General features: G+C 44.6%; 1 protein-coding gene across 1 annotated transcript; it reads left to right on the top strand.

Moving 5' to 3' along the window:
• Positions 1 to 1,924: 1,924 nt before the first annotated feature.
• On the top strand, positions 1,925 to 19,126 carry FOXO4 (forkhead box O4). Its single transcript, XM_054996101.1, has 3 exons — positions 1,925 to 2,667; positions 12,087 to 13,327; positions 15,651 to 19,126. The coding sequence occupies exons 1-2, from the start codon at positions 2,215 to 2,217 to the stop codon at positions 13,308 to 13,310; spliced, it is 1,677 nt and encodes a 558-aa protein (XP_054852076.1). The 5' UTR covers positions 1,925 to 2,214; the 3' UTR covers positions 13,311 to 13,327; positions 15,651 to 19,126.
• Positions 19,127 to 20,336: the final 1,210 nt, after the last annotated feature.

Below are 20,336 nucleotides of genomic sequence, written 5' to 3'. Positions count from 1 at the left end.
AACAACTGTTCAGACTATTTTCATAAGTGATGTTTAAAAATCAGTTTTGGTATTTTTCGTATTTGTAATTAGAATTAAAAATAGTACATTGACTAGAATGGACACTCAGATTTAAATTGGCTCTTTTTGGGTTTCTGCGCTGCAATAGTTTAGGTGGGTAGCCATGTTGATCTGTAGTAAAAGAGCAAGATTTGAATCCAGTAGCACCTTAAAGATCAGCTAGATTTCCAAAGTATGAACTTTTGAGGGTTGGAACTTATACCCTGAAAACCTTGTTAGGCTTCAAGGTGCTACTTGCCTTGAATTTTGCTGAGCTGCAATAGCATTCACAAGGGGGAGGCACAGCCTTAACATTGGTATATTCTGGAAACTGTTTCTCATCAATGTTGCCAGCTAACTTTTATGGTGCATCTCTTGTTTTATTGTCTGAAAATTTTGTTGAAACATTCAGTTTGTTAGACTAGTGATAAAGCTGTGCATATATTTGTTGATAGGGGAGGGAGGGTTGTGTGAGTTTTGAGGATGTAGCTTCCCTTAATACAGAGAAAGAAGCTCTGTCCTCAATGATATCAGAGTAAAACCAGAAATTTACATAACAGTAAACAAACGCAGCATATTTTGTCTCTCCAGTTATAAAAAACAATACTGGGATAAGTTTCAGCAAACAAGGACACTTTTGGGAGACTCTTCTAAGGTGTGCCTAGCTCTTCACACTATCACAGAGGATACACAAAATCACCAAGTTTTGGCTGAGAAGCCAAAAGTTAATGGACAGTAAGGAGCAAGCAAACCAGAATAGCTTATTTTATTTTAGTTGATTTACAGAGTGCTTCAGATGGGTAGCTGTGTTGTAGTAGAACAGCAAAGTTTGGGCTCAGTAACACCTTAAAGACCAACTAGATTTCCAGTGTATGAGCTTTTGAGAATCAAAGCTCCCTCCCCCTTTGTTTAAGGCGTTACTGGACTCAAATCTTGCTTTTTATAGACCGCCTTTCTTTTTATTTAATTTGTCATTTATAGTCCTCCTTTCTCACTGAGATTCAAGGCAGCTTATATAGTGTGAGATTAGTACAGTCAGTATCAATGACATTTCAATAAACAGTGTTACAGGGTAAATAAATACAAGTTTACAAGGACATAAGAGCAAAAATTCAATACAGACTTGAAGAGATGCTGAGAGTATAAGCTATTCTAAACCACATAGAACTACCCAGTCGGATCATACTTTTTCGTAATAGTAACTGATCGTTGAGGCACTAAAACATAATAATGCATGGAAGAAATGCAGTTTAAAAGTTTGTGCAACGACGGTTACCAACCGCCAGGTGAGGCCTGGAGATCGGCTATTACAACTGATTTCCAGACAGAGAGTAATTCCCCTGAAGGAAAATGGCTGCTTTAGAGGCTAGACTATATCGTATTATTCTCTGCTGACGTCCTTCCCCCCCAACCCCGCCTTTCCCAAGCTCCATCCCCAAATCTCCAGAAATTTTCCAACCTAGAGCTGGCAAATCTAGGTGCAACATTTTATAGTTAGGAGTCATACAGTACACACAGCTGGAGGGGAGGGCGTAGCGTCTGGCGACCAGAACAGCAGCGTCGCCTACCCCAGCACAGAAGGTTTGTTTTGAAGCAAGCCGATTGGTTGGTTATACAAGTTTAATGAAGAATAAAAGGGGAAGCTGCTGCTGCGCTTTCTGGGAGTTGCAGTTTCTCCAGGTGGTACTGCCTGCCACGGTTCTCTTTCTTGAGCTCGGCTTGCGCTGTGTTCAACGGGACAGCGAGTCCTTTCGAGCGCCTGCTTCTCCGGGCAATCCAACTCTAAGACTACATCTCCCAAAACACATCGGTGTGCGCAAGCGTAGACACGTCTTTCCCGAACTCTGGTAAACAGAGAATCGCCGTGGGGCTGGCTGCTCTGGTTAGCGAAGAGGCGGGAGCGACGAGAGAGAAGAAGGGAGCGCGTGCGCGCTCTAGAGCTAAGGCCGGACGCCGAGCCACTGGGGAGAAAGGCCTAGCGGACGGTGCCATTAATCGATTAAGGGGGGGGGGGACGTTCGGCGCGGCCTGAGGAGCTTGGGCGATACCACCCCTCGGGGAGAAGGGGGGCCGTGGGGGCGCGTGCGCGCTAGTCACTCGACGAGCGTTCTGCGGCCCTGAGGAGACGGCGGTGATGTGGCGGCGCTGAGTGAGCGCGAGAGCGGAAGGGGCGTCATGGCGGAGGCGTCCGGCAGCCCCTCGGCGGCAGAGGCGGCCTTGGACCCCGAGTTCCCTCCGCAGAGTCGGCCGCGCTCTTGCACATGGCCCCTGCCCCGGCCGGAGCTGGCAGGGCCGCCGGCGGATCCAGACCCAGAGCCCGGCGGCGGGATAGGACCCGGCAGCGGCCTTGGGAGCCCCGAGGAGCCTGGCAGCGGCGGGGTTACAACGGCGGCGGCGGCGGCGGCGGGAGGGCCCGGGAGCGGCGGGACACGGAAGAGCGGCGGTGGGAGCGGCGGCGGGGCGCGTCGCAATGCCTGGGGCAGCCAGTCGTACGCCGACTTGATCAGCCAGGCCATCGAAAGCGCCCCGGATAAGCGCCTCACCCTGGCGCAGATCTACGAGTGGATGGTCCGTTCCGTGCCTTATTTCCGCGACAAGGGAGACAGCAACAGCTCCGCCGGGTGGAAGGTGAGGCCCGAAGGACGGGGGGGAAGGGGGGGAGGATTAGCAGCGTGATCCTGCATTCCTTGCATCAGCTCTGTGAGGAAGGCCGGTAGCGCTGTCGCTTTTTATTTGCCCTGTACGTTGCAGCCGGCGAGAGTTCCCTAAGGCCACAGTTAAAGGCGAGATTCACGCAGGGGACTTCCCGATCCGTTGTCACCAGGCTACACCAGACTAGAGTTTCTATGTCTTTTCCCCTTCCTCTTTCCTTTCCTGGCAAGGTTCTCTTCCGTTCTGGCAGTGCAACTCTGTGCGGAGTTACTCCAGGTATTGCACCGTGAACTGCTTGCAGAAGGGGCTTTGCCTTTTGCCAGGAGTGCCTCTCTCCATTCTTTCCCTGTCTTGTGACTTATAAAGCTCAAAATAACAGTATGGTAGTCTTTTTTTACTTTTAGGAAGTGCATGCAATAAAGTTCAACAGGTGAAGTTTATTCTTCAGTCAGAGGGGCAGTAATGGGAGGAAAGTACCTGTTGAGGCCCTGTTTATGTTGCTGAAAAAAATGTAAGAGTTCTGTCAGCAAAGGATAAGAAAATGGCAGCATTAGGGGGTTAGGCAGTCTGAAGTTCAAAGGTGGGGCTGAGTATTGCATGGCTGTTGAGGTTGCTTAGATCCTCCAAAGGAACCAGTTTTCAGTGCTAGATTGCAATTCTGGCATATGGCTTCTTTTAAAAAGGTTTAAAGCATCTGTGCTTCAGATATGGGTAACCTCAACTCTCTTCCATGATGTGGAACTAGGCTGCAAGGTTTATGGGTTCTGGGTGTGATTTATCAGCAGGTCTGGAATTAACAATGGTAGTTACTGTACTGCCATTTGATGGGATTGAATTTGAGTCAGCATTGAACTAGAACTCTTTCACACTGCTAAAGAACTATTGTGGCAATTATAATTCTAAAACATTTCTGATGAGGAGGAAAGCTTTCTAGTCAGAAAGTGAAGTATTAGTAGTTTAGACTGACTTTGAGGGGTGGTGGTGTAGCAGAAGGTTGGATTAGATGGAATTTCTTTCCCCCAAATCTTGGGTTCTTGATATTGAATGCAGAGCTTTAAAGAAACTAGGAGAGAAGGGTGTACTGAAGAAGCTGTGTCCTGAGTGCCCTGTTAAGTATATTTAGGTTGCTGGGCACCAATGAGATTGCTTAGCACGGACCCTTGTGTCTGGTAGGGATGCTGTAGCTTAACCCTTGTATGGGTCATGGTCCACAGCATGAGGCAAGTGTATTTGACTAGGAATTCCTGCATTGTGTTTTTTCTGCAGTTCCTGTGACTGATGATTTTTGCAGGGAGTTTTTCAATACAAGAGGCCTTATATTCCCCCTTATCATCATGTCTGTGTCCTGGTTTTTCTGTGCAGTGCAATTTGATTCTGAGGCAAAAGCTTGGACACCATCACCCCATCTGTAGCTGTTAGCAGTGCAAGTTTAGGGAATACTTCTGCTCTCATTGCTTGGAAAGAGTAATAAGGAATGGTTCTTCCAAAACTCAGAAAAATTTCAGATGTCTATAAATGTAATGTGACCCCCCTCCCCAGCTGATGCCTTAAAAGGTGCTGGCTTCTCAAAATTTAACAAATTTACAAAAATAATTTCCCATCCATATATTCCATAATCTCTCAGACTTCCTCAATGGATAATAATAACTTTCTTGCTTGGATCGGCATACAGTTTCTTCTGGTTCTACAGTCTTTCATCTAGCAGCTCACAATGGATGCTATATTACCTTTAGAGCTGAGGTCTTCAGCCTTCTAGATTAGTGATCTAGATTTCTAGATTAATGACCCATCTCCCCCCCCCCCCCCAGAAAGCAGCACTGGTCTAATTTACAAGCAAATGTCTAAAAAGGAAACAGTGACATTGGACTTGTGATGAGAACAAGCAAAGAACAGCTTTTGTGGGGAGAGGGGGGTTCTGTGCAGCAAGCAGATGTGTGTGATGTTGCAGTAATGAACTGTGGGTTGTGGGGATTAGAGGAGAATAGAAAGGGGGGGTTGGGGGTGTCTGGACATCTCTGTGCTAGAAAAAGAATCCTCTCCACTACTGAGTTGTCTAATCTTGCTGCCCTAATGCTGAGGAGTGGGCATGTACAATGCAAGACAAGGGACATGACACCCTTGTTCTGTCTGCATGCGCATTAGCTGCATATGCACTAGCCTTAGGGCATTTTCAAAAGCTGTAGGGGTTGATAGCTTAGCATGACTAACCTGAAGTTCTCAACCCATGGGTTAAAAACTACTGCTTTAAAGAAATGGAGGGGGTGAGATTACTGCTGATTGCTCCCATACCCCTGGCTCTCAGAAAAAGGTATTGGGGGGGGGGGCGTATATGCATGTTGTCTCATGTGCTTGGCTCTTCAGTTCACTTTGTTTCAGTACTTCCAAGAAAGGCCACTCCCTGCCCCCTTTGTAAATGTTCTTGGAGATTTCCTGGAAAGGCAGGAGCTCAATCAGAGACTCTAGGCCAGGCTGCTGTGTAAGGCCAAGTGTCATTTGAATTGATTTCAATACTGGGCCTCAGTTCTTTGTCACCCAGCTGTGCTGATGCTTGGTATAAATAACTCCTTCATAACATGCATTCCTAGCTTACACAGCCATTCCTTCAGAAAGGGAGCTCTGGGCAAAGAATATGTCTGCCCTCCCTTGAGGAAGCTCAGGCTGAAAAGCACTTGGAAAGAAGACTCTCTTTATTTTAAAATATGAGCCTTGTTTGTTCCAAAAATGGGAAATGCCAGTGTTAAAAGGAGTTGGCTCCTGTAGAGAGTGTTCTCTCTCCCTCCATGCCATGCCTAGTCTGAATCTCAGAATAGCACCACCTGTGTGATTATCCACACTTTCCAAACTTGCATTTCAAGTAGTTAAAAAAAAACTGCTGCACTTTCTCTGTTGCCTTTGCCATCTTCTATAGTACAGTATCTGCAAAAGGCTGCAATGTTCTGAGCGCGCTGCTTCACAGCTGAGTGAGACTGTTGATCCTCTTTCCTGTCCTCTGTTATGTGGTTTGGGTAATATTTTGTGCTGCCTTAAATGTGAGCTTGTGAATGATCACAAGGTTACAATAGATCTATTTATCCTTAGCATGTAGGTTAATCTGAGAGGCTGGGTTTTGCCAGATACCACATGAGCTTCCCAGTTTAGCAGGAGTTTTAACCCTGATTCCTGCATGCGGGTTTAGCGATCTCTACCTCTTCACACTGGTTTGCTGTTGTTTTTTTTAAACTGCTTCTTCATTTGCTTGTACTTCTCATACTTGAATAGAGGTGAACACTGTTTAAAGTTGTCTTAATGATGGCTCTGCAGGCATTCTTTTATAAAATTCAAAACTTATTCATGTCTAGGGAATTCTCTCTTGCTTTAGAATAACCAAAACTATGTTTCTGTATGATCAGATCGCTAAATGTCTTGTATGAAATGAAACTGAAATACATTTCTTGGCAGTGAAAATAGTTTTGATCTGGAGCAAGTAGTGCCTGCTGCAGGCTTCTCCCATACAGGTTTCAGGCATGCAGTTCAAAAGCTCATTCCTAGTGCTTATATGTGTACTATGCACCTTTAGTGCAGGAAGTATAACAATGTAGACATCCATCATAAAAATATTATCTTTTACTATTCATTTGCAGTCTTTTTCAGAAAAACATATAAAGATTGTGAGGTGCTAGCCTTGTAACTTGTCTCTTTTTTGTGTAGAAATTAAGAAATAACTGGGATGTAAAAGGAGAGACATTCAAGAGTAGATTTAGTGGTCATGTCTGTAAGCTCCTATGTAATTTTTCTGTTGATGCTGTATGAATAAAAGTTTAAATCCTTCTTGCCTTACTAACTGGCTGGGGTTAAGGTGTCTTGTTATCTATTAGGGTGCCTTCTATTGATTAAATGGAAGCAGAGGAAATGTCCTTTGGAATATCCATACTATGAGCATGGCATTGTATGAAGGACAGAGACTTTTAAAAAAAATGTTTAGGATGTGAAATCATGCTCCTGGTACCCAGTCTCCATACACAAATCTACAAAATAGGCACAGCTCTGCTAGCTTCCTATGCTGCTACTGTGTCTTGCAGTGTGCTTTCCTGGAGCTGGACTCCTTGGAGGAGAAAAGTAATGGAAGATGGGTTTGACTCAGATCAAAATCAGAATGAATCCAAATTTATTAGGGTTCAGGAGAGAATTACTTTACTTCCATGTTTGCAGTTCTCCATGATTTATTGGTCATCCGTGTGGCTGTTGTGGAAGAAGAAGGCACAGCAGGCAGCACTCTGAAACATGAGGGAGTAGTTCACAAAAAAAGTAACTACACTTATTTCCTCCATGAAAGACCAGGCTTTTGTTAGACATCTTTTTCGTAAGTTTGATTATCCTTTTGTTTGAGTTCATCCTGGAAGTACCAAGGAAAGTATTAATTTTTCTGTTAAGATTTGCCAATGGCTAACCTTGTGTTTGATTCAGCTTTTGTACACTGTAATGGAAAAATATTCTGCTAGTTCTTTGTGGGGTATGTTGAATGACTGTTTTATCCCAAAAATGTAGTGGTGCAACAAGATCATTTAGAAAGATTTGCTGTAGGTGGAGAGCAGTAGATGAATGTCACAGCACTAATTTGTGCTTTGAGCTGCTTCCTACCATGCTCATGTCTAGAAGGTGGTGTAGTGTTCTGCAAAAGGTTCTGGCTGTAATAATGCTCGGTTCTGACTTTAAAAGCTCTTTTATGGTGCTGTGGGAGTTTTGTTATTGACTTATATGCTTGCTTGATGTGCCTGACCTAGAATTTCTCCATTGGCACATGTCAGCTATGTGGATGAAACTGAGGCATGAGCAGGAAACTGGCAGTGGAAAAGGTAGGAAAATTAGGAAGAACATGTAACCCTTTTTTTTCTTGCAAATATTTGTGCTTCTGGAAACATTGGTAGGGGTTTGCAAAGGAAGCCAAGGAGAGATTCTGGACTGACATGAGAGGGAATGGGAAGAAGGCCTGACTGTGGGTGGCCAGTGAGGGTAACAGGTAGAAAGAGAAATGAGAGGGGTTGGCTCAATTGCACAAGCATCTGTCGGCATCCTTGCTTGAGAACCCATAGACAGCACCTTCTGGAGGTGTTGTCAGCCTTGCCTGTAGATTAAAAACAGGGTGTGTTTAAGTGAACAAGAACAGAACAGGACAAACATGCCCCACCCCAGAGCCATTTGGGTTCAGAGTCCCAGAGGGCACTTTCCTGCTCCTTCCTCACACAGTGTACTGCCTGCTCTTTGTAACCCAGGTTGAATTATCTTGGAAAACCTTACTTTTGTTCTTGCCGGTTCATGAAAGCTGTTTCCCTTGCGGGGTATGTGCCAAGATTGTTCTGTATCTGTGTTGGATCCCAAAAAGAGCTGCTTTAAGAACACTAATGCAGCTGTACTTGTTACCCCTGCTGATGTCCCTCCCTTCCCGTCTACCTTTTAATATTTTCTATATGGCTTGAGAATGGGTTTAAAGACTTTTTAGCATGTACTATATGTATATTTCCACCCCTTCTCTTTTCCTACCCAACTTAATTCTGTGGGAGAAGGAAATGGATTCTGGCAAGGTAGAACTGAGAAGGTGCAGTTTTTGTGTGAAATACTTGAAAGCATTGTTTATGGGGGGTATTAATAGTCATAAACAGAGCCACTGGTTGCTCAATCAATTTAACTTGGTGGAGCTTTTTTACTTACACATCTGAATAGTGTGGAAGATCTTTGCTTCCACTGGGAGGTAGTATGTGGAGACGGAAGGCTGAGACAGTGGCACTTGATGTGTCCAGTTTCATGAACTGGAAATATCCCATTGGCAGTATTTTCAAAAGTGTGTTATGCTTGTAGGGAAGTGTGGGAATTGTGAGGTGGGGAATAAGCTTTTTCTCTCTGTAGAAAACCTGCATCTCTGTCTTGGAATGCCTCTTTCTGTTCACATACCATCTCAACTCTCACGTTTTTGTGAAGCTGTGCTTAACTCTCACTTTTTCATTTCTAGACTCACTGAAGCCAAAGCACTCAGGATGCATTTTTTACTGTTCTCTCATGCTATCTTTGCTCACCCTCCATTCCTATATCACACTTCAGATTGCAAGTGTTTGGGGGGGGGGCAGGGGGATTACCCTTCTTACTTCTGCTGTAACGTACATTGGTACTATACATGAAGTGAATTGACTGATGCTCTCTAGCTTTGAGACTTCCAGCCATGTTGGAGAGTGCTAGCTTCTTCCTTGGCACGTAGCAAGATTTTGCAATTTGATAGGGGAGGTGTTTTTTTTCTGAGGCAAGTCTGAGCATTGGGCAAATCATACTTTATTTTAAAAACACATAATTTCCTCTCTGTCCTCATGAGAGCAGTTTGCTGCCAAATCCTTGGAGTGTTTCAGGAACTCTGGGTGGGTGCTGCTAACCTGACATTTTCAGAATTACTGTGGCTGGGAGATGACACATTTACTAGTGATGGGCAATGTATGTCCTAGAGAACTATGAATTTTATGGTCTCTCGTGATCACTGAACTTGAGGTTCCAGCACAAATTCATAATTCAGATTTAGTGAGTTTGCAGGCAGAAGGATTTCCTGGAAATTTGGAGGAAGGAAAAAAAGTATAAAGTTGAAAAGGGCCTAAGGGAGACTTGAGTGAATGTCAATGTAAGGCAACGGCATTTACTTGAGAAGTATTTTCTGACACTGAATTTTCTTAAAAGCCTGTTAAAATGCCCCTGTAATCAAAATGTGGCAAAACAAATTAAGTAATTGCTAGTCACTTTCATTCTGGATCAAGGGCTGTGTTTCCATAAGCATCCCTCACATAAAGAACAAAGGGAGTACATAAATAAGAAGGGATATTTTTAAAGCAAGGACATTGCTACAGAAGGAATTCACTGCTGTGTCACCCCTTCTCCCCTCGGTGTCAAGTTAATGAGAAGGCTTTGGGGCTGACTTCTTGTTTTTTCATTAATCCCTTTATTTACTTATATTTTAAAACATTTGTTTAGGGGGTTTAATAGATAGATGCTAGTGATTTTTTTCTTCTTCTGTGGTGTTGCTGCAGATAGAGGCCTGGTTGATTCATATTAACTAAATTTAGCCAGTGGAGAATTCAAGACTTTGAATTCCCTTCCCAGAAGTGTGTGCTATATTAGAAAGCTGTTTTTTGCAAGGGAGGGGGGGGCTACATAAAATCTTGAGGTATGAGTTCTGTACATTTAGAGACTCTCCTTCCCTGTGCCCCATGTCAGCCAATGGTTAGAATTTGTTTAGGTTCATTTAGAATTCACTAGTATCGGCACCATCATACATATATGTGTGATGTCGAAATGGCAAAGGTATGTGGTGGAACATTCAAGGTGCCTGTCTTGTGACTCTGCTGCCTGCTTTCCCTGGAAGGATCACTGAAACGTGAGCCCATGTATTTTCCAAAGATGGCATGTGACCTATTCTGCTGTGGATGGCTTTGGGTAGCTAGGTAGGGGTTAAACCAGTAGGAAGGTATTTTGAATGTCAGTGCAATTTGTTTGTGTCTTTTGCCTTCAAGAACAAGTGGAATATCAAAACACTTACCCACCCCCAACTTCTATCTGTGTGAAAGGGAGAGAGGGAATAGGGGGAGGAACTACTTCAGCTTTCTAAGAAAGAATAGACCTAGCTTAGTGTTTTTTTAAAAAAAAATTCTGTGGGCAAGGAAGATAGTAATGAGTGCTGTTGGATTGCAGGTTAAGCTGTTGATAACTGTAAATGCTTAATTTAGATTAAATGTCACTTGGTCAAACTCAGCCCTGTTTTTAACTATGTGGCTCCAAGCTTTTTGCTAGTTCACCCCCTCCAAGTTTCTTTTTGATTTTCCCGTGATTGCTTGCTGTGTGATACTTATTTGCTTTGTTTCTGGTAACAGCATCCAAAGTTTTCTGTGGTATGATGCGTGCAGTCTCTCTGTGCTGTCGTGCCATCATTTCTGCCTTTTTATTTGTAAACCAGAAGTCTTGAAAAGTGCCTTTTCACCAGAGAAATCAAGGCATGATGGCTTCATCTGGCAGCTCCAGTGTACCAGAACAGTTCTGCTGTAGGGCCAAAGACTCCTCTTGACGCAAGGCTTAGCACATTGTGGTTCTGGCTGAGCAGGCCTGTTACCCAGAAACAAAACCTTACTACTATTCCTAGGAAGTTACATGCTGTTCTGAACCTCTTGGTTTCAAGTCACACTGAAGTAAGCAGAGCCAAAGTCTTGTGGTTAGGCAATTAGACAGCAGCCATTCCTTGGGGGTGGGGAGGAGGATGTCCATGGCCAGTGAGTTTGCTGATTCCCTCTGGGGCGGGGTTGTGTAGCAGCTCACAGTTTGCAAACCACTGGGATGGTAAATGAGACTCCCGTTCTAAATCAAGAGCCTCCATGAGTGGTCTGTGGTGTGCTAGATTTTTTTTCTTGTGAAAACTGTAGAGAGGTTCTCTGCAGGCAGAAGAATCCCAGGTAGGTGTGGCTGCTCCAAAGATTTTAAAACAGTATTATGGTTTGGAATCCATGAACTCCTGACTGAAGTCACAGTTTATAAGCCAATTGATACAATTGCTTCTGTTGTCACCAGTAGTCGATGGGCTAGCAATACTGGACACTGTGCAATTTGGAGAGCAGTTTGACTTTTTCAGGCCTACTATTTTTTTGAAGCGAGGCTCCACGTATTTCATGACAGGCCTAGGTAAAGTTGGGATAATGTTCCTAGGCTATCTTATTATTTTGGCTAGGTGGGTAAAATCAGTGGTGGGGTTAGTCACGTAAATATTCCTGTGATTTACCTAGGCCTGGGAGGGTTACTGTTTCTGTTTTTGACTCTTCTTGGAATTTGGCTTTGACCTTGTTTGCAGGCTGAGCTGGCTCCTTGCTGTTTAACAAAAATGCAACATGTCACCCCAACAAGAATGATGTCTTGTAGAGTCTTGGAATTGATAAAGGGTTAGTAGTGTGTTTGATTCTTTGACTACATGCCAGTGAGTGCAAGCAAGGCTTCTCATGCAGGAGAGGTGGCAGAGGAGTGGTGAGGAAACACTTGGAAAAGAAAAACAAGTGAAGGGTGCTTGAAGTACACTGAAAGGAAGGAGGAGATAGCGTATTGGCTTGCCCAGTCTCTCAGGCCTGCTGCACTTTGAATATCCCCCATCCCCAGCAGAATATAGCCTCAAGTCAGGAATAGTTTGGGCTGCTTGAACAGATGTTTTAAGTGGATCTCACTGAGAGTCTGAGTGGTTTACTGGAAAGCCAAACAGGCTTTCATATTGATAACCAAGAAACATCTCTAGGCTTGCAGGCAGCTCTGTGGGTCATTTGTCTCCTTAGGATACTTGTTTTTTGATGTAGTTTGTGTGAAAGGAAGATTGAAATGATGCTTAATGTGCTGTCTTTCCTGTTGTTTCCCCTTAGAACTCCATCCGGCATAACCTCTCTCTGCATAGCAAATTCATTAAAGTGCACAATGAAGCTACAGGGAAGAGCTCTTGGTGGATGCTCAATCCAGAAGGTGGTAAAAGTGGGAAAGCTCCACGGAGGAGAGCTGCTTCCATGGACAACAGCAGCAAACTGGCAAAAGTCCGGGGGAAAGCCTCAAAGAAAAAAGCTGCTTTGCAAGTGCCTCCAGAACCTTCTGCTGAAAGCCCAGGTACTCAGTACCCCAAGTGGCCTGGCAGCCCCTCTGCAAGAAGCAGTGAGGACTCTGATGTGTGGACCAGTATCCGGCCTCGGACCAGTTCTAATGCCAGCACCATCAGTTTAGGGCTTTCTCCAATCCTGACAGAGCAGGATGACCTTCCTGATGATGAGCTCCTCCCTTCCCTTGGCTACTCCAGTGCATCTAGCAACGTTCCCCCTACTGTGACAGAGGAGCTGGAACTCATTGATGGCCTAAACCTGATGTCACCAAGTTCATCCTTGCTGTCAGCTCAACAGCATACTTCGAGCAGTATGGCCCAGAGAACTCCCAGCTTTCCCCTGCGGACCCAGAGCACGGCTACTCAGGCACCATCGTTTGGCAGCTCCCTCTTCAACCCTGTTGATATCTCGCTGCACAGCCCTGGTGGCCATTTTTCTGGTCCACAGACACTGGAAGCCCTCCTGACCTCCAACTCACCACCTCCTAGTGATGTGATGATGACGCAGGTAGATCCTATCCTCCCACAGAGTGGAGGCAGGTTGAACAGCCAGACTTTTTTGCTCCTGGGGGACCAGTCCTCCAAAAGCAAGATGAGCTCAGTTAACCTGCTCAGAAAGCCTTCGGAACAGCAGTTGGATTCGGTCGGTACCACTGCTTTGGCCTCTGCACTTACCATGGTGACAGCTCCGCAAAATGCAGGTGGCTTGTCCACTTTGAAGACATCCAACCCAGTACAGTCTACCCAAGGGGTCCAGCAGGGTGCCCTGCCACCTGTGTCTCCTGCCACTCTTACTCCTTTTGGAGGTAGTCAGGATAGGCTGCCTAATGACTTGGATGTTGATATGTACATGGAGAACCTTGAATGTGATGTGGATTACATTATCAATACAGACCTCATGGACGGTGAAGGGCTAGACTTCAATTTTGAACCCATTCCTTCTGCTCCCACCTACCCTAGCACCTCGCAGGCCTCCAACCACACTTGGGTACCCAGTTAACTTCAGGGTTGACAAAGGTAGGTGAATGTATTACAACTGGTCCTGAAGTTCCACCTCGCAGTCTGTTTCTGGGTTCTCCTAACCTTATACTTAAGCAATGTTTCCTCCTATTTCAGGCAGTTATAGGTTTGGAAAAGACCCAGAGCATAGGTTGCTTTGTCCAGGGCTTGGGAAAGCAGTTTATATTTCTAGGATCCATCATTGCATTTTTGTGCCAGCCTTATATAAGACTGAAAATTATTTACAGAGCTTAGTGTGAATCATCCAATCTTGAATTTAATTCAGCTTGCTATTCTAGCCTCTAAGGCAGTTATGTTCAGGGTAACTTTAAGGAAGTCCTTACCTGGATAGCCCAGTAGAGCCTGATCTTGTCAGATCTCAGAAGCTAAGCTGGATTGGCCTTGGTTAGTAATTGGATGGGAGACCTCCAATGAAGACCAGGGTTGCAGAGGCAGGCAAACCACTGCTCTTAGTCTCTTGCCATGAAAACCCCACCAGGGGTTGCCATAAGTCAACTATGACCTGAGGGCAGAATTTCATTTTTCAATTTTGAGGAGCTGTTACCTTGGTGGAAGGTGACTTCAAAGAGCAGAATAAAATGGTATGGTAGGCGGTCCTATCTCTGCTTCCTTAACCACTGTCTTTCAGAAGCTTCTTCTTACTCCCCCTTCTACTACTTACTTTTGACTCCATCAAATGAAAATCTGTCCAGTTTCACAGTTAACTATTTATAAATAGGTAGCTGGGAATGATAAACAAGAAGAGCAGATACAGTCTTCCAGATCTCTTTATGTGAATGCCCTGAAACATGAATGCACCTTGTTAGATTGAGGTTTAATGTCCATTACCTTAAATCTGCTTTAATGTCACAAGGGTAACAACTTAAACAACAGTTGGTGACACACAGATGGCTGTACAGGGGGTAATCTGCATGCCTTTGCTCTGCTCACCTAACAAAGTATGCCTAATTCCAGTAGGCTTCACACAGTGCTTAGTCTTTAGCAGCTTGCCTTTTGTGGATGTGCAGAAGAAGAGGGATGCGCAAAAGAACAGCAACAAAAACCAAAACACAATGGTGTGGTGGGAAAAATAATAGGTTTTTTTCCAGTTTATCCAGGTAGATGTGACATCAAGTCAGCGAGGCTCTTTTAATTAGAGACTGAAAGCATGCTGTAAATGCCTGTCTTTGTGGACAGCAGGCCTGTCTTTGGACAAGGATGTCCTGTTAGTCACAGCAGCAAGACAGAGGTGTGTGTGTGTATATAAAGTGTATAAAGAGCAGGTACTTCATGTATATGCACTGTACAGAATTAGAAACTTCAAATGAAGTTGGATATTCCAGAGATCATCCCTGTGTTTCTTTCTTTACAAGCCCTTGCTGGCTAATGATATTTCATCACACACAGAGTTTCTAGAATGACCATAGCCATCCTCCTTAATAGGCAGAGGAATTTGGAGTTACAGAGAAGGAAGGCATTGTCCTGAAAACTTTCTCATTAATATTAAATCTTTGACATTTTCTGGGCCACAAAGTGTAGTAGTCTGTCTGCCTGTGCATATATTTTATGCTTGTCATTTATTACCTATATCAGAAGAGGAGCCAGCTTCAATAAAGTTTCCCCTACCTGGTTGCCTGGATTTAACTTGTGCTTACTGTGGGTGATCTGGTTATCGGCTTTTTTGGCACTCAGAATGAACAATTCTCTTCAGTGTTTCTGTTCCAATTTTAACTCTGCTTTCTGTTACGTTCAGAAAAATATTGCCAGGAACCATGTCAGGTTTCCACCAAACTCAGATACTTGTCCTGTTCCAGTTATTGAAGAAGGTTGTTTGGGAGCTACTGTATAGAGTTGGGAGTTCATCTCTGTCTCTCAAGGTTAAAGAAAGGAAAGTAGAGCAAGAAGATAGGCGGAAGGCAGAATTAGGTTGTGGAACATTTTGTGGCAGGGTGTATTTGATGCCAGAAATTGGAAAGGGAAACAGCTTGGACTTCCAGACATGTAATTTATTACAAAATGCACAACCTCGTGAGCTTTTGAGAGTAAAAACAATCTGACATTGGAGGATTAAGATGGAGCCTCACTTGGGGGCAGATTAACCTACATTTGTCTGGTATGGGAGAGCTGAATCTTGGAAACATCTGTTAGTAAACACAGACTCCTAGGTGAAAGGAACACTGGGTCTGGTCTGGTCTGCAGATTCTAACTTGATAAACTGGGATGTTCTCTAAAGGGGGATGCTGAATATATAGAAACTTGAGTTTCCTTAAGACTTGATGTGTGCTTCTGTTGCCATCTGTACTTTGCAGACAAATAAGCACTTGCTTCTTTCTCTCTCTAGTGCCCTTCTGGTTTCGGAGCTTTGCACCCCCCAGAAAAGTCTGGAATGCAGAGAGCACCTGGAGTTGGTCTTACAGCTCTTCAAACCACTGGGAAGAAGAGCTAACTGCAACAGGAAGAGGGGGATCCTGTTAAGTGCCACATCTCTTCCTGAGTCTACCATAAGCCCTCCAAGCCCCAGACAGGCCTTCCTGCAAGGAGCCTGGGAAGTGTTCCAAACATGGCCAAAGACTGTTCATGCCCTGAAGAAGCATTCTCTGAATCGATGGGGTAGCACCAGCTGAGATGGATCAGTGATGGTCAGAAGGAAGCCGCTTTTTGGTGACATCAGCTCTTCGCCTGATCTCTGCCTCAGCTATCCTTTGACTTGGCACCCTAAGCCTTGATGAAAAAATGGGTGGGAAGGTGATGGGCATATCACATGGCTGCCTGAGTCATGTGGTTCTTCCCTTTCTGTATTTGTCTGGTGGGAGCAAGGGGTGGGAGAGAGAAAGTTGTGCTCCGGGGAAAACAAGGCTGTCAAGTTTGTTCTTGACTGTGTCAGTCATCAGGCCCATTTGAAAGATGGAAGTCTGTCTGAGTGAAGGTATTGCCTGAGCCATTGGTAGCACTTTCCTAAAACACTGACTGCCTAAAAGCAGACAAGCAGGTGCTAAAAGCTGTTGCAAAGAAACCAAATCTTCTCTTTGGGTTTGTTTCTGGCTGTCCTGCTGCAGCTGAGAAATAGAAAACCCAGATCTGGCCTTAAGCAGAGCCCTAATGTTCATGGTTTTTTCTTTTTTTAAATCCAGAAGGGCATTTTCTACAGATGAACTATTTTGGAGGCTTTTATAAAGTAATCTGGACAGGGCTTTCTGTGGTAGCCTTCAAACCAATTTAAGTGTCTCCATATTGGGTGCCTTTCCTTCCCTCAAAGACAGTACCAGTTGGAGATGTGCTTCTCTGAGCTGCATTAACAACAATTTTGCACCTTCTTGTGTGTGTAGCTGGGGGAGTGGGGTGGAGAGAGGGGCATCGAGCAAGTCATGTTCTTTGGAACTGGGGCAGTGCAGGGATTGTACATTATAGGTAACCTGTAAAGTTAGCTGCAGATTTACTAGAAGCTTTTGTAACCCTTGGGTGTGAAGAGGTCATTATATTTTAACAGAGAACCCTGTGAGATTATTGGCTAGAAGCACAGACTGTTTTCTTGCAGCTTTATACTTTTATCAGACAAAACACTACAGTATATGAGTCTGGGGGTCTGGAGATGGGATTAGGGGAAGCTCCTCAGGGGGTGAGTGTTGGATGGACAAGGCTTAGAGGCCTTTCCTGCATGGTGAGATCCGCCAGCAATCTTACGCTTTCAGCAACTAATCATGAATTGCCAACATGTTGCACTGCAGGGATTGGTGGGGGCAGGGGTTTGTCCATTAAGCCTTATAATGGCTGAATCACAGCTGTCAGCTGAAGCCTCTTGAACTCTGACTGCTTTGTAGAATGGGGGGGCACAGGCTTGTCGCTTTGGGGTACAGCCCAACTCCACTTAGTGACTCAGTGGCCTGGCAGTTACTGGATCTTTTGCTTTAACTTGAGTTGACTTTTGCTGATGAGTTTGATAGATTCAGAAAGAACAGATTGGATTTGGACGTTGGGTCACTTCATTACTCTTGGAAAAGAATCTTGGGAGCAAGGCGAAGCCCTGGTGCAGGCCTGGTGGCTCCCTATCAGCACTGGAGTATTTATTGTGGCAGAAATGGGGATATGGATGGGCTCCCTTTTAGCAGTGGCCCTCTCACCTGATGAGGAGTGATGCTTCAAGATTATCCTTTGTTCCCTTGACATGCTTGGCAATCCACTATCATTACTGGAGATGGGGAAATAGTGAGGTTTCATCTTCCTGAAGCCAGGCTAAGCACTGACCAGAGAAGCAGGTGGCACAAGCCCCCTTTCCCAGCCTTCTCTTCCTGTAGTTAAGTAATTTCAGGCTGTATGTGTAAAAATTCTTGTAATAAGTCTCCTTGTAGTTAAGACGTTGTCACATGGGAAGGCATGTCTTGCAGGAAAGAAGAAACAGGACAAACACTGCTTCCTTGCAGTGGCAGCACAGGTTTCTGGTACCAAACTTTTGGCTGTAGCCAGGCGTGGATTTTGTAACTAGTACCTGTTGTACTTCTCTGGCACACCGTATTGGTCTGACTCAGAAGAACATTTTCACACTTTGTCAGCAAAAACATGCCCTGTGGTGTCTTCTCTGGCAGACAGTGGAACTGAGTCAGCAGTAGGACTAAAAAGAAGGAACTGGCAGAAGTTAGAAGCCTTCAGGTGCATGAGTGAGGTGGATCAGTTTTGCTTTCTCAAGGCAGATATTTACCAGAAAGGAAGATGACTCTCACTGAAATATGGAAAAGATTCTACACAGTCCTTTTATTACTGTGCATACCTGTAACTTGTGTGTGAATTCAAGACAGTATGTTGTTTTTTCTTGGTAGCACAACTAGGCAAAGAATTAAGTCTTCCTTTCAGGTAAATGCAGTAACTGCATTTTAAAGTTAATCTGATCCAGAGTCAGGGTTGCTTCAGGAGGTTCCCTGCCCCTTAAAATATTAGCCAAAGCTTGAGAATCTTTGGTCAGGTCAAGGTAGGTAAGAGTCACTGCAGCCAGAAGATTGGCATTTGGGTGCTTTGAGCTGTGGTGGGGAGACTGGTATGTTTGCAGTCGCAAGCCTGAATTAGGGTTGATTAATTCTCTAACTGGCCCCGTATGTTTTCATACTCACAACTACTAATGGTCTTGAAATCTGCACCTCACACACAACCATACCCCGGAGGAGTGAACCATGTCAACCAGTTTGCCCCCACATTGTGTGCGTGAATAGGCACCCTGATTCTTCCTCCTCAGCTGCTTTGGGTTATAAAGTAGAGCGGCATACAAGGACTGTTCTTGCAGCATAATTAAGGTATTTCTGCCTTTGATGAATAATAAAATACAGGGGATCCGCGCAAGTTTTGATGGGATATCTGTTTGTGGGGCTGTTGCTAAGATTGCTTGTAGTGAAGTCTGTGGGATGCATTTGAGACTCAGGAGCAGCTGGGAGTTACCTGATCATCTCTGTGCATGATTGAGGGTGGGGGGTGTGCTTTCTAGAAGAAGGCTGTAGAGACAGCAGGTGACCTTGGGGGGGGGATCTTCCTCCTAATATTGTGTTGTGGAGTGAGCCCCTGAGGTGGTAGAGCTCATGCAGTGTACATACTCTTCTAGACTGGTCTTGTCTTTTCCACTTGGACTGGTGGGTTAGAGGAGGGGAGCTGATTGGAATAGGTCCTACCTTGTTTCTACAGATGGATTATTTTTGTCCTTGCTATACTTCATTTTTGTCCCCTGTAGCAATAGAATCTCTGTTCTCTTCCAGGGTTTTCCAATATCCCCCTTTGCTAGAGAGGCTGTGTGGAATGTGCTAGAGGGCGAAATGTGACAAATAAATCTCTGTAATCCTTTGCCTGTTTCACTGTAGTTCATGCTTCATGTCCTGCTGCTAGCTAAGACCTCTCTCAAGTCTGCAAGAAGGGTGCTGCTGAATACTAGGAATTGGGGACATTTGACAAGGTGGCAGAAGCTTCCCTGTAGTTTTTTGAGAAGGAACTAGCTTGGTGTGTTGGGTTAAGGTTTTATACAATCCATTGCTAGGTAGTAGAACATGTTAAGTTGTTGGGCAAATGAGAAAAAAAGCTTCTTTCCGTATCTTCAGAGTTCATTTTTTCTCTGATAGCGTTGGAATAATTGGACAACTCTCCAGGACTTAAGGAAAATATTAAAGCTCGTGTGGTTCCAGAAAGAGCAGCCTGCTGTTAGACTGCAGCCAGGCTTTGATGCTGGTCTGTGTTTGGAACAACCAGTATAGTAAAAATGTGAATATGAGTAGAGTGCATTTCTCCATCCAGACAGTCTTCACACATCAAGGATTATCTTGGAGGGGGTGGCAGCTTCCTGGCTAAAAGTTGTTTGGGATACTTCCCCCCCCCCATCACTTTTATGCCTTGGCAAGTGAGAATTGCCTTGTTGATCCACACCAAGACAATCTGTTTTTCAAGCACTTTGTGCCTGTGACCCTCTAGGTGCTGCTGGAAGGCTCAAAAGCCAGGCATGAAGGGGTATGCAGACTTCTGTTTGTCCCTAGCATCTGGTAATGAAAGTTATAGTTGTTCTGAACATGGAGGTTCCATTTTTTAAAACTAATGTGTTTGTTCTCTCTCTCAAAAAATAATATTCATTCTTGAAGGTGTGAGTTGGTCTGAAAGCTTAAGAGTTAGATAAGGCTTGTATCCTTCAAGATGGCAGGGCCCTGATTTGGAGGAAGGGGAATTAAAACACCTGCAGCTAATTCTGGTGGCCCTTCTACTAGCTCCACCCATCTGTTTCTTTGATCAAGTTGCTGTCCTTGCCTGGAAGTAGAGAAACTCCTTCCTGATAGACTGTGGCAACCTGTGTGGTGAAAAAGCTGCTCCATTTTGCCAGAGGCAGGAAACATCTTGTACTCAACTACATCTGGTCCACTTGCTTCCAACTGGAAAAGTGGTACTGAGCCTCTGATAGCTGTACTAATCTAACCAAGGCACTGTTGAGGCAGAGTGATTGTAGGTTATGGAGCTGAAAGCCAAACACAAATCTATTAGCTATAGAGCTATGCAGTTTGGGAAGAAAGCAAAG

The sequence above is a fragment of the Eublepharis macularius genome, chromosome 13 (assembly GCF_028583425.1).
Source record: "Eublepharis macularius isolate TG4126 chromosome 13, MPM_Emac_v1.0, whole genome shotgun sequence".
Lineage (NCBI taxonomy): Eukaryota > Metazoa > Chordata > Lepidosauria > Squamata > Eublepharidae > Eublepharis > Eublepharis macularius.
This window is presented reverse-complemented; position numbering and strand designations above follow the sequence as displayed.

Coding starts and splice junctions, on each gene's coding strand:
- FOXO4 (XM_054996101.1), top strand. CDS start 2,215: ATGGCGGAGGCGTCCGGCAGCCCCTCGGCGGCAGAGGCGGCCTTGGAC. Junction 2,668..12,086: donor ACAGCTCCGCCGGGTGGAAG/GTGAGGCCCGAA, acceptor GTTTCCCCTTAG/AACTCCATCCGGCATAACCT.